At 37.8% G+C, this 27726-nt stretch overlaps 1 protein-coding gene across 1 annotated transcript in view; it reads left to right on the forward strand.

Moving 5' to 3' along the window:
- The first annotated feature begins 1993 nt into the window (after positions 1–1993).
- LOC150076589 (uncharacterized) overlaps positions 1994–27726 on the forward strand; it is a 66090-nt gene continuing 40357 nt past the window's right edge. The window contains exons 1-3 of the mRNA XM_090388014.1: positions 1994–2049; positions 11020–11169; positions 24538–24672. Of these exons, the coding sequence (XP_090244140.1) occupies positions 1995–2049; positions 11020–11169; positions 24538–24672 (340 nt within the window). The 5' untranslated portion in view covers position 1994. The remainder of the gene's footprint in view (positions 2050–11019; positions 11170–24537; positions 24673–27726) is intronic.

The following is a 27726-nucleotide window of genomic DNA, read 5'->3' on the forward strand; positions in this document are numbered from 1 at the left end:
TTGTTCAGATTACGAACCTAAGGGGGTATAAATTCAAATTAAGAAAGGACAGATGTAGAATAGATGTGCGGAAATTTGCCTATAGCCAGCGGGTGGTTGGTTGGTGGAACAAACTTCCATCTGTCGTTGTGGAAGTTGATAGGTTAAATAAATTTAAGGAAGAACTGGACAGGCATTTGGAGGGAATGGTGTGATTTTTTTTTTTTTTTTTTTTTTGGCTGATGCTGCATAAGCTCATGCACTTGATTTCTTGCATCACATGCCACTACTACTAAAACATCTGCCATCCTTCAGATTTAAATTGGGGGCGTTCTGTTTTATTCTCCGATAGAGGTGACAAGGTTTATAATGTTAATTTCTGGCCAAAGTGCCGTGACAGGAAATTACAGCTGCAGCCTGATGTGTACCATTTTTCTATATTGCAGTAAATATGTTCTCTTACTAAGATTGGGTAGGTCGATGTTGTGCTTTAGTATTTGATCAAGAGAAGAAATATATTTATTTTTTTAGTGTCATATCCACAATTTCCAGTCATATTTAGCATATATAAAGATGGCCCGTTGCGCACAGGCACCGAAGGCCTCGGAGGTCAAATTGAAAAAGGTCTTTTGTTTTTTACAGCGTGAGTCCAAAAAAATAAAATAGAGTTAACTTGAATATGAGGTACTTATATATCAAGTTGTATATTATCAATTGGCTACCATTATAACTGTAATTGCACTGTGAAAATGGCGAAATGCTGAATACCACTTAATGTCCTTATCTCAATACATTACCTTCGTTGATTTCTTCAGTGCCTTGTTTTGTCTAAATCGTCATGTAGGTCGATACGCCTCTGCTTTTTTCTTGGAAGCGCAATAAGATTTTTCTCTTTGATAGTGTATTTTTAATGCTTTTTGATTTTAGCAATATTAAAATCGGTTCATTTTATCAGGTTCCCACCGCCTTTAATCAACAACGTAAATTTTCGCATTTTAGTAACCATTGAAATTATAATTTTGAGAAGAGTACTTTTCCACTTATCGTTGTAAAGGTTTCTTTGACACTTGCAAAACTACTTTGGTAATTAATTCTCTCTGAACTGAATAAATTGATTTGAATAAATAGTATTCGAGTAATAAAATACAATAACAAAGAAAAATACCGCACTACTATAGTACAGTTTTATAGTACCTAAATGCAAAAATACCATATGCACATTTATACAAAAGCGTAATCTTTTTCTGTTATTGTATTTTATTATAAACAACCCAATCTAGCAGGAACGTTTATTTCTGTGAACTTCTTAAAAATTTCAACCATGTTCAACAGAATGACAATAATCGCGTGTCCAACTTATTAGATGGGGAATTGCAGTATTGGGACTACAAACCCAGTCCTACTTCAACGCCTGCGATGACACTCCTGCAGTAATCTAGCCTGAAAGCGTGTGTTCGGGGTCCAAGTTGATGTGCAGGCTGAAAATCATCTTGAATGGGGAAAACACTATTCCCTTCGGCTGACTGACTAACTCGATTGAAAAAGACTAGAAATTCCTAGACGGGAATCAAAAAAATGTATCGTTCTGACTAGTCTGGAAGTAGAGGATTTAAGTAGAATTGGGGTAATTTTCTTGGCAGTCAATTTTTCGGTCACCTCCGTATTTGGTGCAACTTTCTTAAAATTAAAGCTTGCAAACATCTACAATCCATCAATGAAGGGGCAGGGATTAGGCATCTGATAACTTATCTCGTGTTTATTTGCTATTGCTTCTATTGAATCAATGTGTTTGGCGCCTTAAAATGAATTTGTCATAAAAATTATGAACTAAAAGATGATTACGTAGTAATCAAGTATTAAGTAGGAGTAAATATATTAAACATTGTAGAATGCGGATATTTATTTTAACAATGCCTTTCATATCCTTAGTATTTTAAAATAAAATAATTTCTTTTTCAATGCAGCACAGTTTATGAATATAAAATAAACTTGTTTGATTATCACTTTAGATAATCATGCAGAAATTATGGATGCTCTTCATTCTTTACGTCCCTGCAATCCAAGGAGGCAGTAAGTGTTTTCAGTGATTAGCAAAATATTTTTTACAGTAATTGTTAGCTTTTGAGAGTACATTTATTTAATTCCATACAAGACACTACAATATAGGCCCATCTTGACTCATTTGAAATGCCTCATCTAATAATAGTCATAGTTTATCGCTTCTCTCTCCATGCCTATACAACTTCTCTATGAATATGCAAAGTCCAGAAAATTCAGATTTTACTTCAAGGGCTAAAATTACACGGTTTGAAACTACTCGAATTTCTTGATAAATACTCATGCAGGTGTCTCATTCTCTTTGCAACAGGACAGGATAACGTTCAAAGAATCAATTGCTTAAATCCATGCATGACTAGACATCCTTCCAAAATGGTCAAATTATTCGAGGCTATCATAAACGAATGTCTAATATATGCGTTACAAAGGTTTCAGAACATTTGTTTAAAAGGAGACTTTTGCAGTACCGCAGCATAAATAGAGGAGCACCATAAAGCTATCTGAAAGGGATCGATTCGATCATGGATTAACTTTTCTTCAGACTTTTCTGAAACGTCAATCGATGATCGCACCTTCCATAACGCACCTCGCAGATTTGTGTTCTGAACTTCAATATACGATTTCTGGATAAATCAAATTTATTTAAGATTAATAACTTTCCAACTCTCAGAAAGACCGCCTAAACGTCTGTAGTACAGAATGTTGGTGGATCTTTGTAAGTAAACTCCACATCACACTCGGACCTACAGAGGCTAAAAATATTGCTTAATTCAATGCTTTCAGACTATGAATAAGATATAAATAGTAACAAAAAGGCAATCCATGGCATGTACAGAAGATGCAGTAACTGATTATCTGTTGAGGCCAGGATTTGCGGAGCGTGTTTTCTTATATGTACATTCATTTCAACTGTAATGTTTTTCCACGACGGCGCGTGAGAGTAATGTTAGTAAAAGGGGTAAGCGTATATGACCGCAATTTCAGAAATATGGATCTCATTAAAAAAAGTAACGTAAAACACATTTACCTTGAACTAAAAGATGACTGTTGTATAATCCTTTTTCTTTACAACATTAAAGAAAAAGGATTAATTTTCTTTACAATTTATTTTTCCACCACTCGAAGATCCACTTCTTACCCACCTGACTGCAGTTACTATTAGAATTCTTCCAGATAAGGAGGATTATATTATATTTTACCCCAGTATGTATCTAACTTCTCAAAATAGGTAGTGATTTTCTCCTGAATCAGGATACTATCATTAATTTTAAACAGAATATTTATTACACGTTCACCATTCAAGTGAATAATACAAGGAATATGAAAAATGAATTCCAAAATGAATATGAAAAATGAAAAATGCTTTCTTTTTAAATTTCCACATAATCCTGATCATTTCCAACTATATTTATCGATCCATGATTTTATATACCACTTACTCTTTCGTCCTAGCCTCAATCGTATAAATATTTTTATACATGCATAAATGTATTAAATACAGAACCTTTCTCCATGAACCATTTTCATCAATGTTTCTTACAACGTAAGAATACTCTCAATCCTAGGATGAATTAATATCTTACAGACTCTTAACTTAATTCTACATTAACACTATTCTCGTTCTCTCTCTGTAGAGAAATTTTACAAATCATATTTTTTATATGAATGGATGGATTTAAACCATCTCGGCATCTGCAACTGACACTTAGAAAAGAAAAAAAATTCCCTTTCCCAATTACAATAATTTTCTTATTTTTATTTAGAAAATAAGAATTAGTTTTTTCAAAACTATCTAATACCAATGTCAGTAGTTCACAGAAACTCGTTGCTCACTTTGTACTCTTTCATTTCTCACATTCACTCTCAAGTAAAATTAACCTCATCTTCACGTCAGCTAAATAAATCAATCAATTCTCCATTTTTCCTTACTTCTAATGGTACAGCCTACTCTATATCCTCGTATGGACCATTAGGAATGATAATCAGTACATTTATCCAATCAAAAGGTATAGCTGATTTTGCCGAAAGCCTCTTTCTGTTCCTCCTCATAGTCATTGCAGACAATCTTCTCTCTCGCTCTCTCTCTCTCTTAGCTAGAACTCTCCGAGAAAGCACCATTCCAATTTCCAAGGCATGTCTAGATTATGGAGCGTATCGGATCCGTCATAGTTGGCGTATTTACGTAAGGCTACCTCCATTTTTATGGTCTGCTTCACTTCTGGTGGTGGTCTTCATGATACTCATTCCTCTGAAACATCGGCACTCGGCGAAAGATTTCCGGGCATGCAAATTGATACTCATGCTTGTTATTTTCTTAAAATAACTCTGTCACTGCATTTGAAGTGAAATATTAAAGGCGGAGGTAGTGCTTCACTCAACCATATCAACTGAGTGAAGCGCTCCCCCCCTTCGTTGGAAATAATTCAATTTGATCATCGGTGTTCCCGAATGGAAAACAGGGTTCATAGGGTCACACAAATAATTATAGACCTGATATTTTGATTTCTGTTCGGAGGAAAATAATGGAGTCGCTGGTTAAAGAGGTGATATAGGATCATCTAGACCAGACTGCAGTGATATTTCAGACACAGTATGGGTTTGTTAAGGGGAAGTCTTGCCTGACCAATTTATTTGAATACTACAATGTGGTCACGAAGGAATTGGATGCAAAAAGTAATTTTGATATCATATACTTGGATTTCAGGAAACCTTTTGACACTGTTGCACATGGAAGACTGCTGTACTGATTGGAGCGGTATAGCATTAAGGGAAAGTTGCTACAATAGATAAAGGGATGGTTGAGTGGGAGACGACAGAAAGTGGTAATAAATGGACACTGTTCTACGTGGACTAATGTTATTAGTGAAGTCCCACAGGGTTTGGTGCTCGGCCCATCGTTCATTTATGTATTTATCAATGAAGGTATATCAGGCTTAATGTCCAGGTTTTCAGATGATACAAAGGTTGGCAGGGTTGTTAATGACACTAAAGACAGTATGCTACTGAAACACGATCTAGAAAATTTAGGCAGATTGGCTGAGAAGTGGCAACTGAAGTTTAACATTGACAAATGCAAAGTACTACAAGTGAATAGCAGTAACCCAAGAGAAACGTACCAACTGTGTGGTACTACACTAAGAGATCGAGAATAAAAAAGACCTGGGAGTAATTGTGCAGTCAAATATGAAGGTTCTGAGCAGTGAAGACGGGCTGCCAGAGCAGGTCATGGAGTTTTGTCAATGATATCTAGGAATTTTTCTAGCAGAGGCAAGGTGATTATCCACTTATATATCCACGTATAAGGAAATGGTCAGACCACACCTTGAGTACTAAATAGAGATCTGGAGGCCTCATTTTAGGAAGGATGTAGAGTTACTAGAACGAATACAGAGAAGGGCAACAAGATTGGTTAGAGGAACAAAGAGATGCACTTACGAAGAAAGGCTCAAGTCTGCAAGTTGCAGCATCTGGAGACTAGGCACCTGCGGGGCGATCTGATTGAGGTGTATAAGGCTTTGAATGGTTTGAGCAGGCTAAATGCTGACGGGATACTTCCGTTTGCTCAGACTAAGAACCTGAGGGAGCAGATTCAAATTGAGGAAAGGCAGTTTTAGAATAGATGTGTGTAACTCGATAGCTTACATAAATTTAAGGCTGAACAAACATTTGGAGTGACCGGATGGGCGAAATGGCAAGTTTTGTTTTTTGGCTGATGCTGTATAATCTTGCCTCAACTAATGCTAATGAGTACCTCAGGAACAAAGTCTTCTGGGGTTTAAGGTACGATTGTGTCTTGGGTGCATCGAAATTGAACTAATAACATCCAGCCAACGGCAGTTCTCTGATAATCCTGGTAAGAAACAGCTCGTTGATGCTAAAGGCCAACGGAGGCTTACAAAAATTGATTTGTTAAGAGTAACATGTTAGCTACAGTCAGTGAAATAACAACCTGGTACAAGGACAAAAATATGATGAAAATATCACGAGTTTATGCACCCATCCTGCCAGGTGTCAGCTGTGAAGGACTATGGTGGTTGTTTTCGTTGGGCATATTTTGGATCCCTTAAGTCGTCACAAAGTTTGGTATTTAGACCAAACTTTGAGATAAAACAAGGTTAAACAATAAAATTGTTAACCCAACTTAAGCCCAACTTAATTGTTAAATAAAACAATTAAGTTGGGCAAAATTTGAATTCCACTGGTTATCTGAAAATTAGTCTGACCAGCAGAGTATATTTCATCTGCAAAGGAATTCAACTAGCAAGATAATACGCTATCTTAAGACCCAAATTGCATAGAATGGATTCTAGGAATGAGAGTAAATTCACCCTACTGAGATGGCAGAGTCCACAAATTTCAGTCTAACTGAGCGCCTTTGAGATGAGGCCGAACGATCACTTCAGTTAGAGATCTGCGAACAGCCAAGTTTACGGCAACAAGCAATTGAATCATCATCCATGTGGCACACTTTCGACACATTTAGTGTCATGAAGAATTTAGGCAGTTCTGAAGGGAAAGTCCTCCTCGCTGTTAGGCAGGTGTGCCTAATGAAGTAAGAATTCACTGTAAACCTCAAGAAAATTCTTGCTTATTGCTGTAATGTTTGTAAACAAAATTGTTAATCTTGTGATTGGTTTTTCATCTAAAGTAAATCAAAAAGGCAGAATGTTAATAGTAACACCATAAACCACTGATATGATTATTATAAATAATAAAAACTAGTTTATTCAGGATTTTTTCCAATTACAGGACTGGTTATACTTCCCGAAAATTCTTTTAAATACGTGTTTGGAAATGCTTGTTTCTGAGTTGCTGACCTTTTGTGTTTTCAAAAGGGACGGGAAGAAAAAAAAAAAAAAAAAAAAACTTTTCTTAGGTGTGCCTTCATGCATAAGAGTGAGTAATTAGTTTTCATTAATGCAGATTTTCAGATCTTTTTTCTCCTGTTCAGCAACAATAGAAGCTGCCTGAAGGGGCGGCTCGAACTTGGCAGAAAAGCCTGCTTCGTTCTGTTATTGTCCCACAGATTCAAAAATCCTAGGTGGAGGAACTCCAATAAAAAATAAATTCAGTGGATTCTGATCTGGAACGAATCAATGAGTCCCAAACTTCCTGACACATCGAATGAATAAAATTTACGATAGGGTACAAGAAAATTAAAGTTCTGCATCTGGGCCCACAAGAGTATAAAAACGAAGTAAAAACTGCTACTTAAAACTACCTCATCGTCAACTTACTGTTATGAATAATACTGTATTAACCCCATTCTAGGATATCTACATTTGAAAGATTTGCTTTCATTTTACTTGAGTCGCATTCTCCGTTTATTTTTCTGATCAGTTCCTTCATCATCGGATGTTTTTCCATTTCCAAGCGGTGGACTGAGAAAGTGTGCAACAATTGCTCCAAGAAGCAACAAATTCTACAAGGCAGCCGTGTCTTGTAGAATAAGTGCACTTAGTGCTGTGCATGTCTTATGGCCAACATCAGACAGGGAAGCTCCACTGCCCTAATAAGAAATTTCCATAAGTTTGAGGCCTTATGGAAATTTCTGTTTATCCGAGTTTGTATATGTTACCTTTCTTTAATCTGACAATAAGAAATTTTGAAAAATAAATTTAAAAAATTGATAAAATGTCGAGACCAGCTGAGGAATCTTAAGATGGTTTAAACCTATATTAATCTTATTAGTATCATGGGTTTAAAATAAGAGCAGGCTTCAGTTTTTATTTAAATTAACCTGAACGTGCAATGTATGAATGAAATAAACAATATTTAAGAATTTCGTGAAGAAATTACTATTAGATTGACACAGAATTTCAGTATTCATTTATATTTTTTTCAATTCTAATTCGAAATTGAGACTTTATAACTTTCATGCTCTATAATTGCTTTTCAATCTTCGTGTGTGCGTGTGTGAGGAAGAAGTAATAAGTCTATTGAAATTACATAAGAAGTAATAAGTCTATTGCGTAAATTACAAAATAAGAGGCGTAAATTACACAAAATACGAAAACTGACAGGAGAGCAGAAATTGGAGATACTGAAGGCTTGAAAAAGAAAGAAAGAATATACTATATGATATAATGAATTAAACCAAATTATAGGCTGAATTGGATAGCCAATTAAAGAGAAGGGAACTGTAAAGTAAAAAATGATTAGATTAATATATGAAGTAATCAGATAAGGGTGGAATACTTTGGTTATAGGCTCAAGAAAGGGGGCTGAAAAAACAATCTCATTCTAGCTAAAAATACATAATCAGCATTTCTTTAGGGGACCACACCTAATCATATATCAAAGAGTGATACATGAATATTTAGAAATGCAGTTTGACATATGACAGTTTTAGTCCTCTGAAGAAATATTCACCTGCTCGATAAATAATTAACCAATTCAAAGCGGGTACTGAGAAGCTTGCATTCTTTACCTGCGATGTAGTTATCGATGTCATTTTGTTATGTCCATGTCATTTTATTAATTTATCCATGTCTATTATGCACGCTATCATGTCATAACTGGCCTTGAAGAGCCGGTTATGTCATCGAAGACTTAGAATTACTATTACTCCAATTATGAGTAATAGTGGTAAAGTCTCTCGTATCTCAATGAAAAATCTCTCATCTTATTACATATGAATTCGCCAGAACTTTATTGAAATATTTCTTTTATTTCAAATTCCTGTGAGGTTAGGGACTGCACCTTTATGAAATGTGCTCCTAACTTCCTTTATAAAATGTGCTCCTAACTTCACATGCAATTCAGACTATGAATGTGGCCCCGGAGGCAAATGCTGCCGAGACTGCTGTCGAAGTTACTATTACAACCCTGAAGGTAGGTAATCTAATTTATTTAGTTAATGTGGTATGGATTCTAAACGATCATATTTGGTATTTATTCCAAAGGATAATAACACAGGTACTCACTGAATGATTTAGTTTTCTTTCCAGTTCTCAGCATCGAGTAATACAATGAATAATCTCATCTGTTCATTTTACTTTTAGTATTAAGTTACTTTTATTTTTCTATAAAATATAGAATGTTATTCCTCTCCCCAGTATTGTTTTAAAGTCGGTCCTTTTACTGGAATTATTAGATGATTCAAGAATACGAAGGAATAAGACAGTTGTGTGAATGCGAATTTTAAAACAAACTGAAATTTGTATGTTGGGCATTATTATTATAACATCACATTGTGAAATCACTCACAACGAGATGACGTTCTCTTATACTTCAGTTAAGTAACACTCGAGAAGTCCACTGTTACTTGTTCTTTATTGAGCGCCAGATCGTTTCAAGGTTGGTTTAATAATGTCTGTAAATTTCTTGTTGTTTGTAGTCGATTTGCTGGACGAAAACCCAGAGTTTTCAGCAGGAAAAGCCATGCTACCCTCGGCTGAGACCAATTGACTCAGTCACGTTGTGAAAAGACCCATAAAAACTCCTAGCGTCATTGATGGGATTAGAATTCAGGTCTTTTCCACACGATATGGAAAGGAATGCGATGTGTGCTATCCAGGAAGGTAGAAACTATTTTCTATAATAATATTTTATTTCAGATTAGTTAATGCCTTGTTAATAGCAATTTTAATTTCCTTATTGACAAGAGAAACACTAAGGGAGCATGATGTTTAAATCAGCTACTGTACGTGTTTGATATTTATATGAACATGCTGGAGAGGTGTTTGGAACAAGGATGTTCTGGACCTGATTCGTATACGTTTGGCGATATTTATGATATTATCACAGTCCTGATAGTATAATACATCTGGCAACGCAGGAACCGTTAGCGGGGAGTGATCACAGAATGATACGGTGGATGATGGCGAATGACGTCTCAGTATAGATAACCCCTTGCTAATGGTGCTGACGGGCAGTAGGTAGACTTTCCTGGTGATTGCCTTCCAGGTAGCAAATTGGCAGAAAAAAACACTAAACACACTGCATAAACATAACACACTTCTGTACGTGTTACAAAAGTCTCCGTCATCACAATGCCCCATGGCGAAGTTGGAATGTTTTGAAGCTTCCCTAAATTAGATGCTGTATATGTCTACATGCAGTGCTGTAGTCGCAAGATTAGCAGATTCATATACACTTTGAATATTAGAAAAGCAGAGTATACGGTGCATATTGATCGAATTCCAGAGGGTATATGGCGTATACCCTCCAATACAGCCCTCTCTACATGTAGGAAAACTAAATTGCAAAAAAGTGTTAGGCTGGAAAAGGCCAATTATGAGAAATTGCTGCCTAAGATAGTAAGAACGAGAACAGAGAGTATCACTCAGATAAAGGAGTACGATTTGCTTCCTCCCATCATGTACAAAGAAAAGAGGAAAGGAGCAAATCGGATTTGACGCTTGCTGATTGATGCGGGAAAGTTATCAATAACCAAGCTGATGAAATGATTAAGTAGCTGACATAGATCTTTGTTGATATGGCTTTCATCTCACATTTACTAGTGCTAAAGTTTACCAGAACAGCAGTTGAGGGGAAAGATGCATATAGCGGATTGCAGGCTGTTTTCCTTTAACAGAAAGTTAATTACATGAAATAACTTACCTGTGGGGCCGCAGGAAGCCGATGCTCCAGGGAATTGAAAGTCCAGTTCAGATCACCACTCACAGGTGAAGAGAAACGAGGGTGGTAAAACCCTATTTTTAGGTTAATTAATTAAGCAGAAACTACTTACATCATAGGCCAATATTATTACTAATTTAATTAATTACACTATTAAGTTACTGCATTATTAATTAAAAATAATTTGTAATATTAATTTATTAAACCATTTAATAATTAAAATTAAATTTGATTCCGCAGTTTTATTGGTATGAATACCCTCTATATACGACCACATTAGAATAAACTGTTAATCGCAAATAAATTTAATAGAATCAGAATAAATAAAATCGAAATAATAACGCGGCGTATTTAATTTATTTGTAACTGAATTCTGATAACCACTTTTCCTCATTACAGTTCATTGCCCTGCTGTAGTCAACTGTCCTAGGATACCATGTCCTCTCCAAGATGCGTCACGGGTGAAGCCGGAATGTGAAGTGGATGCAGATTGCGATTACGAAGGGTACTGTTGCACTGGATGCTGCAACACAAAGTATTGCTACAGAAGCAAGTATAACATTTAAATACTTATTACAAATAAATAAGGTGACGGCTTTTTTTTTTTTTTTTAATATTGTATTTAAAAAGGAATTCTTGCTCGGGCTAACACATACATTTAGACAGAATTATCTCGTGGGTTGCAAACAACATCGAATTCATGGGCCAGTACAAAAGACGTCCGAATTTCCACTAACAAGATGAACTATTAATGTAATAATCGCTTATTTGTAGAAATAGTTGTTCATAAACAACTACATTTCAGCTGATCAGATCAATAATCGTTTTATAGGTATTCGCCGATTGATCAACGAAAACGGACTTTTCGAATGGTAGAATACGATTCGTGAATAACTTAGAACACGATCCCAATCTAGAATGCGGTTTACAGACATCTCTAAATTGTATTCTACTGATGGTTTTCCTGTTTCTCACGATGAAAACAGATTTTCGACAGGAATAAACATGTATTCCTCACCTAAACACCTCCGCAGCAGAGTAGTGAAGAGCAGGAGTGCAGTAGCATACGCTCTTTGAATGAACCCGGGTTCAAGCCCCTGACTGCTAAATACAGTCGATTTTCCAATCCGCATTGGACTAGCGTGGCAGATTATGGTCCATTTACCTCGACATGAATCGTTGAGGAGGCTTCCATCCTCCATTGGATTGATAATGGCTGCAGTTGGCTTTTTTTTTTTTAAAGTGAAACTTCAGGCAATTTTCTGATGGGAATAACTTGCGTTCGTGGATTTGCAAAAAACGCGACCATTCACAAAAGTAAACGCATTACAGGCACTCTGTACAGCCAGCTACCGTACTAGGTTAAATTCCCCGGATCTCATGCGATCACCGAAATTAAGCAGCGTCAGGCCCAGTTAGTAATTGGCAGGGTGACTACCAATGGCGACTACACGTAAATACCCAATCTAATTCACTTTTTGCCTTTTCTTTTGCTAACCTGTGGAAATTATTCTTCCGATTTTCACGTATCATTTAATGTTGTTAATTGGTAAGGTAATAAAGTGTAAATTGTACTTCATACATTTACTTTTATGGCCTGTGGATAATATTCCTCCTAATTTCGCTTATTAGAATCGCCGTTAACAGAATTAAAATTCAATTCGTAAAAGTGATTACAATGACCGGAGCTTACTACATATCATATAATGAATGATATTTTGTTATGGAATGTCCATTGCAAAGCCATTTGATTGCACAGTGAACCAATCGTAAAGCGGGATTCCACCGTAGTGAACGTTGTAAGGCATATAGCGCACGCTGACGTAAAATGTGCCCGTGGATTGACAAAAATCGTCAGAAAATGCGACACGAAATGATTCACCCCCACAATTGTACCACTCCGTGCCAGGCACGAGCGACGCATTACCCAATGAGAACCCCCTACTGATTGCGTCATGCTATTTCTTTTCTCATTCTCCACCTTATTTAATAAGAATTTCGATAGAAGAGAATTTATAATTTAACATGTCGAAGACTAATAGTGAGGTTGTAAGGAGTAAAGAACGTGTACATGCAATGCGACGACCACCACCATTGAGTACAAAGGAGAGAGATTTAAACTGTTTCGACAGCGTGCGATGGAGTTAAACAAGAAAGCCAGAGAAGATCCATCCACATCTTCTGAGCCTTACATCTTCGCAGAAATGTTAGAAGTGAGTTTGGAAGGAGTCAAAAGTTGATACCTCAAATGAAAACGATGAAGACAAAACCGACTGCCAGAAGTATTCCATCAAATCGTTCAACACGTAACGGGCGTAATAACAACAGGAGAACTTACATTCCTGGATAATGATTTCGGTTCAGTTTGTTCCGTGTGTGATCGGCTTTCGTTCAAACACGAAGTGAAGATTGTAGCAGTTCGAGATCACGATCTTCTTCAAACAGCATTTCCAAATGAGGATGCAAGTCAAATGTCGACCTGTGACAGCTGACGTGGCTCTGTCAAGAACAAAGTGATTCCGGCTCTATCGAAGTCAAATGGCTTTAAATATCATCCGATGCCACAGCACTTGCCGAACTAGATTTGGTAACGTCTCAAATCTCTGAGGCTCCCATTCATGCCGATTCGTCGCCTGCGGAATTCATACGGTCAATAAGGGATCGTCGGTCAAGTAATAAATGTTAGTCCTAAAGAAGTCTCACTTAACTTCCGCTATGCGTTCTTGGCACACAATTTTTTTTTTTTTTTATCTTGCTTAAGTCTAACTATAATAAAAGGGGAGAAACGAAATTAGCTTGCGATAGTTTCTAGTTTTTAATTAGCTAGTTTAATTTCTCCACAGCATTTAAATTATAAAGAAAGACACCACACTTTCTCTAGCTTTAAAGGGAAGCTCATTCCGACTGTTACCGAAGTTGCGCAGCATATTATTTTGAAACAGTGTTACTTTAATTTCCCTTATCGAATATGGAAAACATGTGGTAACAGATTTCCTTCAGGAGAGGCGCACGCAGATGAAAGTTAAGGTCTGCTGTTTAGAAATAAAATTAAATTATCCATGTTTTATTTATCCTTGTTTAGCGAATTTCCATAACTCACGAAATGTTGCCATACTAAAGTTACTTTAGTAAAAGCTGTTTGCATGACCCACTAAGGAAGTAACGCAATAAAATTCAAAGCAGTAACAATTAGTTGCAATTAATTAACTTTTCGGCTTAATTTATTCATAAAAATGTATGAACCTGATCCAGTGATACCAGCTTTAAAAAATCTAATAGTCATTTAGCAAGACTACATTTAATAACTACTTCACTGTTCGATACATTCTTAAATGAGATTGATGTGCTTGAAGTTATACCAATTTCCTCAACGTCTGGTTTAAAGTCACTTACAGGAGTGTTAAATCCCACTTTTAATAACGTACAGTCGATTTTTTTGCTTGGAGAGAAGTTAATGACCACACTAAAGCCAGCATAAAATATTTGCATTTAACTACTTGCCAAACATGCACAAATCTTCACCTACCACAGATGCACGATAACTAATTTATAAGAAAATCTACTTCAATTATCAACAATTGTCTATCACATTAAGACTAAATCGTAAATACAAAGTGACCAAAGGAAACGGCTTTGAAAACCATAACAGCGGTAAAACTTCAAATGCGAAGCGAGGAAGGTGTTTCGCCTGATCAATCGTAAATAAGCAATCAATGCGCTCTGTGAGGCCACCTCCTTTCCTCTTAGCTCACCCAATTTCCCCTAGGGGCGGTATTGCCCACCTTTGGGAACCACTGTTTTAAATAATTTCTATATATTCACACCAATGCTAAGTTAATTTAGGGAATTCTGCGGACGGAGAAATCATGGACTTATGTAAAGAATTCCTATGGTCTGCACCCAAGGGTTACGATGACAACTGCGTATATGATATTATGTTAATACACTGCTCGACAAAATTAACAGAACACGCACAAAACGTGATACAGCTCGTGTAGTTTGGGATGGAATTGGGGGGAGGGAAATGTTACGGACGCTTACCATAGAATAACGATGAAATGTGGCGACAGGGAAAAAACTTCGGACAGGTATAAGGGACATTTAGGATTCTATAAGAATTATCAAAAAACACATTACAGAAATCGATAGAAAATTCTGGAAAATTTGGTCACATGACTTCAGTACGGCGTATCATTCCCTCCAACGGCTAAACAGGCCTGACAGCTGTTAGGTTTGACGGGGATATAAGGGTGACCATAAGATTCTGTGCCACTAAATCCCATTAGCGTAGACCTTACCTCACCACACCAAATCACAGAGGAGTTTGCTGTTGGCGTGCGATGCGTTTCCCAAGCGAGTCCCAGACATGTTCGATCGGATTAACGATTAGCGGTCGTGCTGGCCACGGCAGGCGTTGGATATTTTCAATTTCAAGATAGTCCTCCGCCACTTGAGCTCTATGTGCAGTGGCATTGTCGTGCATGAAAATCTGACCAACCATATCTCTAAACTCCCAAATAGGGTTCGAGGATCTGTCCTCGGTACCACTGTGCATTTACAGTACCCATACTGAAAAACATAAAGGGAGGGGGGGCGTTGTTCGTTACTCCGCCTCACATGAGAATATCGCCTCCATCGTAAGTGTCCCTTTCTCCGCTGTTGGAGAGAAAGTACCGCATTTTTCTTTGCTTCCAGATGAAATAACGTTTATAATCTGTTTGTAGGCTAAGACGGTACTCAGAACAGACCTATACTCATCATTCAGGATTCGCATGTTCATGGCACCGGATTCGATGAGCCCTGCCGTGGTTTGGGTCTAATGGGCTAAAAACTACTGGCTTCCATGCGTAGAGTCCACTTGAACTGAGCCTTGTTAACCCAGTCCGGTAACCTCGTGGATAAACCAGTTGGAAGAATTGCAGTTCTCTACACATCAGGTGAAAAAGACCGAAGTTAGTTCCATCGTTGACGTGAGGAATTTGAAGAACTTTCACAACGTTGAGTTAGTCGGTCTCAGGCGAGAGCAGTACGGTTTTTTCTCCCTGAAACTTGGGAGTTCCGTCCAGCAAAACAAAATCGAACACAAGCAATTTACAGACGGTATACACCGAGCAATATCACCATGTTTGCTGATGCTCAAACTATACAACAACACAGGCCGGTTGGAAATATTTTCATCTGTGGCCGCAGCAACCTCAAGAGACAGTTGATTACAGGACATCGTAGAGTTCTGTCTTGTTGTTAGAGTCAGATAGCAGCGCAGTCTGTTCTTGTTGACGTAGCTCTGGGGTCACCTTGGACATCTCTTGTAACGGTTGCTCTCTCTGAAACTGCTTCCATACTGCCGAGACGATACAGCGTGACACGTTAAGCCAATGTGCCATATTCGCCTGCGATTGCCCGGCATCAAGTCATCCAACTGTCCGGTCTTGTGAAAGAATCAGCTAAAAGACGATGACTTGACATTCCGAGTACTGAACATATGGTTATTCCAACTGAGCAAGCCAAAAATGGAAATGAAGTAATGTGTTCTCAATTATTGTTTTTATAGGCTCTGTAAGGTGGGAATTGATTTCTATTGGATACTCGGAATTTGCCTGCCAGGCTGCATATTATATGAAATATTCGGCTTCATCATGAAAAACTTTCTGTTCTGTTCATTTTGTCGAGCAGTGTATTATAATAAGCATAAATATATTCGCGTGCGCTTGCTCGAAATATTCCATCGTTTAACGGTTTTTGCAGACAGATGATCAACTTTCGGAAGTCATGCTTCTTGCAACGTTAAAATCCCCTGCAAGCGATTCGCCAAATTAGCAGATCCCCCAACAGAGAAAAATAATTCAAGAAATCAACAATTCAAATCCAAACTCTTCAGACTCAAACAAATGGGCAGAACGTTCACAAATGCATCCCTTCACCTGATAATATTATCACGACATTGATTGCAAGCAGTTACTCAACTCGGAAGCCTACAGGAGTCAGATTTCCAATCAAATGACGAGAAATAAAACCAGCAGCCTGCCTGCAACCCCGTCAATTCATCCGAAAGCCAAATGTGATGTTCTGCAATTCAATGCCAGTAGCGTGGCAAACCAAATGAGCGAAAATAAGACAAACCATACATCATAAGATAACATGAAGGGAGAATGGGTATTGCAGGAGGAAACGTTCCTAAAATAACTTAAAACGAGCGAAAAATTTACAATATTACGTAACAACTTATAATTTAGAAGATAATTTAATGGCACCCCTTTCCAAATTATGTCAAATTTCACTTAAAAACGAAAACCAAGTACAACATTGGACCAAATAAAATCATTAGGAAAATGGGAGGCAATGGATTTGAATAATGTTGGTCCTCATGCACTGAGAAATTATCGCAGAAAAATAGCACTCACTTGGCAACACCACACGACTGACACAGTAGCTGTTGAACCGAAATATATAAGAGAAATTAGAAGAGAGGGCAGTATGAGCGTGCGTTAACTAACCGACTCGCTACTACCTTGTAAAATAAATTGACTAATTATAATATTAAGAAAATTGGGGGAAATTAAATTTAAAAGTACGAATAGCAAGCATTGGGGCAGCATTAACCTGAACCAGCGCATATTTCTTAAAACACAAACTAAAATAATAAATTCAATGCCAGTGGCATGACAAACCAAATGAGAAAAAATAAAATAAACCAAATATCATAAGATAACATAAAGGGAAGGAATAAAGGGTATTGCAGAGGGAAACGTTCCTAAAATAATTTAGAACAAGCCAAAAGTTACCATATTACGTAATAACTTATAAAGAATCCAATTGAAGATAATTTAATGGCGCCCCAGAACCCTTTTCCGAATTATGTGAAATATCATTTAAAAATGAAAGCCAACTACAATATTGGACGAAATAAAATCATTAACAAAATGAAAAAATATATATATAATAATAATAATAAAAATAAATAAATAAATAAATATATGCATTTTTAATCATTATAATTCCTATTCATTGTTAAGGTATATATGAATTCTGCTACGTATTGTTTTTATATTTATTTCCTTTGTACCGAATTTATGCCCCTAATGCTGTGATAGCTTACTGTATTTGCAATAAATGGATATTTAATTATTAAACTGAAAAATTTTAAAGTCCAAAAGTTTTATCTTTATATTTTAGGTCGACGTTATTTTTTTTATTTTTCAGTAAAACTAATATTTTTTTTTAATTGTAAAAAACATAGCAGCACATTTTAAATATTCCTTTTATTTTTTGTATTTGGACTAGCCAAAGAGTGTAAAAAAAGAATAAGAAACAACAAATTATCTACTTCCCTACTCATGTCGGTATCTATCCAGTTAACCATACAATTTCTTCAAACTGTCAGCCTCAATTAATTGCAGAATCATTTTTTTCCAACAATCAATAAACAACTGGCTAAAAGAAAAAACTTGTTATAATCTAAACCTCTTCTCCTGTAATTTTAATTTATGGCCCCTAGTTATTGACTTCTTTAAAGCGGTGAAAATTCCTCCTCCATTCATTTTACTAACTCCTCTCAGAGCCTTGTGAACTTCAATCAGTTCACCTCTGAGGTGTCCCGTTGCCAAGCTTTGTAGCCCACATTATCGGAGTCTTTCCTCTTACGGTTGCTATTTTGTCGATCTCGCCTTACCACTTGCCCGTATTTTGACCCATTCGAGAAGCTCAATGTCTTTCTTTAGATGAAATCTCCATATTTGGTCACAATCTTCCGAATACGGTCTTACAATTGCCTTATACAGTGGGACTGTAACCTTCCCTATCTGTACAGGATAATATTCGATAAATTATCAATTGGACACCATGCGTTTTCCTGGCTATCTGTTTACGCTGCTCAGAAAACATCATATCTGCCCATATCTCCACTCCCGGATCCGTTTCTTCCTCTATTGTTTTTAATTCTTCCCTACGAAGCGTACAATTTATTTTGGGTTTGCTATTTCCCAAGTGTAAGATCTTGCATTTTACAGCGTTAAAACAATGCTGCCATTTTTCTGACCATTATTCAAGCCTGAGCAGGTTATCCTGAAGGACAGCTGCTTAGCAATGATCATTAACCACTCTAACAATCTTTATGTCATATAAACCTTTTGACATAATGCCTTCTATCCCGTCGATGTCGTTCTTTACTGAAAATCAAAAAGAAAGGTGGTCTAAGAACTGAACCTTGGGAGACTTCACTTCTGACATTATACTACTTTGGAGAATACCAATTAATCAGAACCCTCTGTCTTCTGTTTTGCAGCCACTCCGCATTACACCTTAGAATCTTTCTAGTAATCCCAACAGTAAATTTTCATGAGGGACTGAGTCAAATGATTTGCTAAAATCCAAATAAACTATGTCGAAATTGTTCCCCAAATCCAGCTTATGAATAACTGAGTCAAAATGGTTTACTAGGTTAGTTAAACATGATTTTCTCTTAACATAACCATGTTAATGTCCTTCCTTCAAAATGCCATTTCTAACTGAATTGCCTCTAAGATATTCCCTACCACTGAATTCAGACTGTCAATGAAATCGGGAACTAAAAGACTTCACATAAAAGAATGCGGTGCAAATTGGAGCAGTGCGGCATATAGGGATGGTTGAGTGGGAAAAGACCGAGTAGTGATCAATGGACACTCCCCTCGTGGACTAATCTTATTGGTGGAGACCATGAGAGTTCGGTGTTCGGCCCATCGTTGTTTTCTATATTTATCGATATTGATGAAGGCATATCAGACTTAATGTTCAAGTTTTCAGATAATCCATAGGTTGGCAGGGTGGTAAATGACAAAAATGACGCTATGCTAGTTCAACAGAATCTGGAAAAGTTGGGGAGATGTGCTGAAAAATGGCAATTGAAGTTTAACCTTCAGAAATGCAAAGTACAGTACTGCATATGGGTAACATATAATAAAGTTATTAACTATGTGATACTACACTGAGAGTAGTGGAAAGTGAAAAAGACCTGGAGATAATTGTACAGTTGGATATGAAGTTCTTTGAACAGTGGAGACGGGCTGCATGATAACTCATGGGGTTTTGTCAATGATATACAGCAGTTCTGCTAGCAGAGATAAGGGGAACGGGTGCACAGAAGGACAACAGGATTAGTGAGGAGAAAGAAGTTGTGTGCTTGGCAAGAAAGGGATCGGTTCTGCAAATTGCAGCATCTGGAACAAGCTGGTGCTGTGGAAATCTGATGGAATCTCTCTCTCTCTCTCTCTCTCTCTATATATATATATATATATATATATATATATATATATATATATATATATATATATATATATTCCAAGGATGCCCTCATAAGCCAGGCAGTCGCAGGTGTAGGTAGCATGTGTGTGTGTGTGTGTGTGTGTGTGTGTTTTGTGTGTGGTCTTTGCGCTATGGAAGAAAAGAAGAAGAGTTGGCCAAGTTTCCCCGAAGGCTACGTCAACCAGAACATGCTTTAAGTAGGCTCAATTCAAGTAAACTGTTCAAACGGAAGCCAGCGATTTTTCTTACGATTAAGCCAAAACCACTGCAGTCCTCGTTGAAACTGGTGCTATAAGAACATGTGACTGTGAGCTCGGACAAAAGGGATACAGTTCTTTTCTCCGATGAGTTCCGTTTTACTCTAAAAACTGATTGCAGACATTACTCCATCTAGAGACAACGAGAAATACATTACCTTCCCTCCAACATCAAAGTAAGGATCACCTACAGTGGAGGCTTTGTTTTCGTGTGGGGCGGAATAGTGATCAACGCCCGCACCCCTCTTTATGTTTTTAATAGGGATACGGTAACTGCGGAAATGTACCGAGAAAGATCTTCGAAAGTATGTGTGACTTTTTAAGGATACGGTTGGCCCAGATTTTCTTTTCACACACGAAATCGCCACTGCATATAGGGCTCAAGCGGCGAAGGAACAAATTATCTTCCCCTTTATCTCAACCTTCACGAGTTGCATCAAAACGTCTACGTGTTCTGTTTTTGGCTACCAGTGTATTACAGATCAACTCCTAGCTGTTATAGGTTTCAGTACTTTTTGTCACACTGTACCTATCCCATGCTATTTTTTTCTGCTCTATTAGCGCGGCAATTAATACACTGGTGTGCAAAATTTAAGGACCAGTCTGGTTTTCACCTTAAGCTTCTCATAGGAGTGACCTGGATATGGGAAAAGCATATCAAAGGAACCTCTCGAGGTACAGAAATGATGAAGGAAACAACACGGACACAACAACAACAACAGAAACAAAATGATACAGAGGGACTTTATTCAAAAATGGCAACGCAGCACTGGCTGCCATAATACAGATGCATCACTGCCATATATGGAACAAAGGGAGAGGTGGTCCTCAGTAGGAGATACAGCAACCCCTAATGTCGATGGAGGCTTTGCACCGCCTGTCCATATTTAGGACAATGTTGTTGATAAGTTCTTGCGGTAACATAGTCAATTCCTGTGTCAGCGCCATCTTCAGTTGGTGAACATTTTCTGGTGGGTGTGGACGTGCCGCTAGGCGTCTCTACAGAGTGTCCCATATGCGTTTGACGGGATTTAGATCTGTGGAACGGGAGCCAATCCATAGGAACAATGTCCTCACTTTCGAAAAGCATATCACAGCTGCATTGCAACGGGGTGTTGCGTTATTATCCATAAACACGAACTCGGGGCCAATGGCACCTCCGAACAGATGCACGTGGGAAGGATTACCTCAGTACAGTAGCGTGCATCGGTTACAGTACCGCCTTCCAGTATCTGGAGTTGTGTATGTCCATCCAAGATAACGCCTCCCCAGAAGAAAACACCTCGAGCACCATATCGATCCTTTTCAGTGATGTTTGCGGGAGTGATACCGTGTGCCAACCTCTCGCCAGATTAATTGACTTCCAGAATCTCTGCTGAGATTGAATCTACTCTCATTAGTAAAGAGTACCTTAAGTAATGATTTGTGGTTGTGACCTTTAGAAATAGTGTTGGTCCTTTAGTTTTGCATACCAGTGTACATTCATACATTTCGGCATCTTCCTGGAGCAATATTTTCTTAATGGTATGTATGATTTCCAGGTTTCTCTGATTTTTGCTTTAATGGTATGCCATTGATTAAATGTTAATAGAGACAATATTGCGCTTTAAATTGTCAAAGTCGCCTCTACTGAAATTAAATCTCGTGCCTTTACCATTATCTTCCAACTAACCACTGCAGGAATTCTACACGTCAAGGGATCCTTTACGTTAAGCCTTATGATGTCATGTGATTCTTGAATAATGATGTCATCAAGAATATTCTCACTCATAATATTTTCTCTAACATTCTAATATAAATAATAATCATCTAGTTTGTTTTAAAAAAATTCCCCATAGTGAGTTTTACTTCCACTTATTCCAATCAGTCCGACACATTGATGATCACACTTCATCTTCATCTGCAGAAATTATATTTCTGCTTCCAACTAACTCATACCACAGAGATTCCATGCTGCAGAAATAATTTCTGACTCAGCAAAGGCTCTCTTCGCTCTCAGGCCGCTCTTGATCAGAAGTATGACTGCACCATCCCTTCTATCTTCCGTATATTTCCTAAATATACATACCATAATATAACTCGTCATCCCGAAATTCCGGGTGCACCAGTTTTCTGTTAGTTCTATTATTCTCGCATTAGTTGTTCTAACCAGGAGTTCAGCCATTTTATTGACAACGCTCTTGGTATTACTGCAGACACAGTTCAAACTCACTATTTTTCAATAATTTACTACCCTGACACACCTTTGGAATTATTTAGGATGATTTCCCCTAGCTTTATCTTTCCGCTCATTTGGAACTTTGCTTTCCTCAGAACATCTTGCCAACATCGGCTGTTGCAGCAATAAACTAAGTATAATTTCAAGAAAACTTGAATAAGAAATGCCAGAAGAGCAAGCAGATTTCAGAAAGGGCAGAGCAACAAGAGGTCAAATCTGAAGTCCACGACTGACAATTGAAAAATTCTAAGAATTCAATGTTCCAGTCGTTTTGTGTTTTATAGATTATTCAAAGCATCTGATTGTGTTCCACATGGGGAAACGATGACTAATATGAGATTCCCAATCCACATTCTGTAATTCAGCTGATTAAGGTACTGTACCAGTAACAAGAAGGAACTGTAAGAAGCAACGTTGGAAACAGACTTTTCAAAATCGGTAAATGCAAGGCTGCATTTTGTCACCTCACCTTTTAATCTTTAGGCTGAAGATATTGTGCATAAAGCTTTGGAAGATTTAGACACTGGCATAAAAATTGGAGGACTAAAGTTAAACAACCTTCGTTATGCAGATGATACTGTGCTGATTTGCAATTCCAAGGATCATCTTAAAGAAACGCTAAGGAGAGTATGTGTAGCGAGTAAGAAAAAAAGGACTGTTTCTGAATGTGAGTAAAACTAAAATAATGGTGATTGGGGATAACCTCTGTTCCAGTGCAGTGAAGGTTAATGGGCAAGACTTTTAATTTTAATATTGAAGACTTGTAATAAATTTGATTACTTAGGGTCAAGAATAAATAAAAGTGGTGACTGCTCCAATGATGTAAAGAGACGACAAGAAATTTCTAAATCGTTGGTCAGTGATATATCGAAATTATGGAGTTATCTCTCCTGAACCTGAGAATCATTGATTCGTTAATTTTTCCAATTGCCACTTATGGTTGTGAAGGATGGAATATGAAAAGAGTTGAAAGGGGAAAAAAATGAGGCATTTGAAATGTGGTGTTACAGGAGAAAGCTGCATTTCGTACATTGACCGAAGAACAAATTAGTGGATATTGAATACAACTAACAGGCATAAAATTCTTCTTCATAATATTAACAAAAGAAAACTCACATTTTTGGACACATAGCAAGGAGGGAAAACTCTCTGTTGAAGAATATAATGGAAGGAAAAATGGAGGAGAATAGGAGCTTGTTTGTTGTTTGTTTTTAGGAGCATTAGCAACTATGGCCATATTGCTCCAGGATATGCGGTGGTCATTCCCTGACCTTTCCGCATCCTCCATATTTGGTGATGACGAGTTCGAACCCCGGTCTAATCAAGAAGCGTGTGCTACGCACTGCTGCTCCTTCCCACCTGGCTACGGAGGCGCCAGAAGAGGAGCAGAGGAAGACCTGCAACTAGGTGGAAGGATGGGATCAGTGAACTTCTGGGCATGACAGAACATGCCGGTTGTAGAGCAAAAGATCGATACAGTTAGAGGAATTTGTTTGTGGTCACAAACAGCTCCTCAGAGAGTTGGTTTGGTTTGGTTTTTTTTTTTTAAGGAGCATTAGCAAATAAGGCCATATTGCTCCGGGAAGTGCGGTGGTCATTCCCTGACTTTCCGCATCCTCCGTATTTGATGATGACGGGCTCGAACCCCGGTCTAAACAAGAAGCGGGTGCTACGCACTACTGCTCCTTCCTACCTGGCTACGGAAGCGCCCTCAGAGAGTTACGTCACTGGAAGAAGAAACAAGCATTACTTTGACCCATATCATCAGATAAGCTTATTAGATAAAAAAATATATTAAAATTAAAAAAAAAAATTACCGACAGCAAGAAGCACAACCCATAAAACACGTGAATTCTTGGTACATTCCAAGAAAGCTCAAATTCAGACGATTTCATTTCTGGAAAAGTTTTTTAAATGAAAATTAAGTTTGGTTCCTATCAGATGCTTAGTCATCAGCTTTGTTGCTTTATGGAGCACCACTGCTGCATGGTTCATAACGGAAGCAGATAAACAAATTGGACTCCATGTACTCAGAAAATACTTTTCACGTTAGTTATTGAATGCCCGTCCGTCTCTCTCTCTTTCTATTTTCAGCAGAGTATAAATGAAGTTTAAAGTGGTAAATAATGGAAATTTATTTGGTTTTTCTTATTTATTACTTAGGAAATTGTCCTCTAGTAAGATGCTCAGGTGAATGTACCACTACACCGGAGTCCAATTGTTCCGAAGACAATGATTGTGGCACAGGAGAAATATGCTGTACTTTTTGCTGTGGACAGAAGAGTTGCATTCAAAATGGTTAGAATAATATGTATCAAAAAATTAGTTTTTCTTTTATTTAAATCCGATTAATGCAAATTTTCAAATCTTGAAGATTTGAAACATTTTGAAACTCTTTACAAAAGAACAATGTAAAAAATATAAGCTACTCTAATAAAAATCTAATCTAAATAAAAACTACTCTCTGGAAAATTTACGACGTTTCCATTGCGATGTAATTATAGAAGTTAGTAGAGTGGTTGCTATTATTTTTTAATGAAAAGCCCAAACAAGAGAGTTATTAGAACCAACAGTACTTAATATCGTGCATTGACTGAAGGTTGAGCAGATGAAAGAAGAAACTTGGTGATATTTGACTTGAATTTCTGTAGATTGTATTTTCAGGAAATACGTATGAAGGAAGGGTGGTACAGAAAACGGAAGTTGAATGAATAAACGAAGAAGAAGAAAAGTTGTTTGTGTGAGTTTGAAGTTGGACAGTAAAATGATGTTTACTGGTTGCGGCACGTGCTCGGACTGCTTTGGAAGAGAGAGCGGGAATTATAGAAGCCAATTCAGAAGAACAGTGTCCGTGGAAGTATCTATAGAAAGGGCATGAAGCAGAAACAGAACGTCTATGAGACAGAGAGTGGAGAGACTCTGTTAGAGATGAGTCGTTAAATAACCTAACTTCCTTCTTTTGAATGGAATCTAGAAGCCTGAGAGAGGTTTTGGGGAAACAGTCCCAGATGTGGGAACAATATTCCATGGTAGGGTAGATTTGTGAATTGTACAAAGTGAACAGCTGCTCAGAAGAAAACTAAGGCCTGGTTTTCTCTTTTGCAGGCGAAAGAGCGAACCCAGTTTTTTAGATGCAGAGGAAGCAATATTTGTAATGTGCTTATGACCAGAGAGATTAGAAGTCAGGGTAATCCCCAACAGAGATATACACTGTGCTGCCACTTTATTAGGTACAACTACCTAGTAGCGTGTTGAGCCTCCTTTAGTCTTCAAAACAGTCTGAATTCGTCTAGGCATGGATTGAATGCTGAAAACGTTGTGCAAGAATGGAGTACCATGTAGACATGAGTATGTCACGCAGTTCATTGAGATTCGATGGAGGTGTAGACCTGCAGAGAACAGCCCTTTTCAGCTCATCCCAAATATCAATAGGATTGAGATGCGAAGACTGAGCGGGCCAATGCAGCAAGGAAAAGTCATTGTCATGCTCCTGGAACCATTCAATAGTGATTCGGTCTTCGTGCACCTGGACATTATATTACTGAAATTAACCATCTGAGTGAGGATAAATTTGCAACATGAACGGATGCACTTGGTCAGCAACGATGTTTAGGTACGATGTGGCATTCAGACGTGAATCTATGGGTACCAATGGACCCATCAAAGAAAACATTCGCCACACCATAACACTGCCCCCACCACTTTGCACAGTAGTCGTCAGATATGACAGGTCCATAGATTGATGTTGTTTTCGCCAAATTCTGAGCTTTCATCAACATGATGCACCAGGAACTTCGACTCGTCAGACCAAGCAACTGTTTTCCAATCCTCGATAGACCAGTGCTGGTGTTGCTGTACCCACAGGAGGCGTGCTCTCTTGTTCTTCATTGATAACAAAGGTACCCGATGTGGCCGTCGGCTGTTGTAGCCCATTCGCCACAAATAGCGACTAGTGGCCCGTTGCGATATTTTGTTCTGCGCACCAAGGTTGTATTCTGACATGATGTGCGACATTGTGGCCCGTCTGTTTGCTTGCACAATTCTTGCCATTCTCCTCTGAGCTCTCTCATCAACAAGCGATTTTCTTCCACAGGAGTGCCGTTGAGAGGATGTTTTCTGTTCGTTGCACCATTCTGGATACACCCTCGAAACTGTGGTGCGAGAAAAGTTCAGGAGAACTGCCGTTTCAGAGATGCTTTGTCCAGCACGTCTTGCACACTACCATACAACGTTTGAAGTCTGTTAGAGCACTTCTTTTCTCCATTCTTGCTACGGTTTGTACGATTAACTGATACTAGAAAGGTCGTTCTGCTGCATTTATATCCACAACTGTGGTCATGTGACTTGCAACGTTGTGGGACAAACCATTTGTGTGCACAGCAGGGGTGTACCTAATAAAGTGGCAGCACAGTGTATATGACCTTGAAGATAAGCATAGGAGCAGAAGAATCGTTTTTGGGAGATATAAGACAGGACTGAGTGGTAGAAGGATTGAAATCAACTAATTTATGTTTGCTCCACTGGATAATTACCTGGAGATCAGCATTTAAGGATATTCGTGGATATCCTTAAAGATAATAGCGGATATTCGAGAGGTTGAAACTGTTTGTACAGGGCAAGGTTTCTTACACTATTAGGTGGGATGCAATGTGCTATCATCAGCGCAACTATGGATAGGATTCTCCGTATTTACTATGATATATTTTGTTTATAAATCAAATAAAACCAAACTATGATTATTTGATTTTATTTTGTAGGATTTTAGGCGACCAGGGCAAATCAGGCCATACTCTGCCGTGTATATATTATATCTGTAAACTGCTGGGTTCTGTGGTCTATTTCGGACGAAAACTCGAGTTTCGAGGAAAAAAAATTATGCTCTTTCGTGAGACCATTAAGTCAGCCGTGTTGTGTTAAACGCCCACAAAAAAACCTTCGCATCTTTGATGGGATTCGAATTCGAGTTTTCCCACCTGGTGATTATATCAACTGTGCTACTGACGAGGGCAGTAAATTGCAGTGTAGTGCATCATAGTAGCATTTTATTTATAGAAATGAAGTAGGTTGATATATTTTTCGTTTTAATGAAGAAATTAGAAAGGCAGCAGCGATATTTAGGAGGGTATTTAGTTTTCTAACATAATCTTGTTATAAAGTGCTTTGTTATACTTACTATTAGTTCTTGAAATAATTTTAGTATTTAATTAAATTTTACTAGAATCATGCCTGTAACAAGAGCTCAAAGAAACCCAGTGGAATGCTTTGCTCAAGAGAGGATAACGGCGATTCTCTCGCGAATCATAGCTACATCCATTGTGCTACTTGCGGCGTTTTTGGGGGAAATTTCCCTCG

Source organism: Mastigoproctus giganteus, chromosome 13, assembly GCF_048544385.1.
Source record: "Mastigoproctus giganteus isolate SK-2022 chromosome 13, ASM4854438v1, whole genome shotgun sequence".
NCBI classification, from domain to species: domain Eukaryota; kingdom Metazoa; phylum Arthropoda; class Arachnida; order Uropygi; family Thelyphonidae; genus Mastigoproctus; species Mastigoproctus giganteus.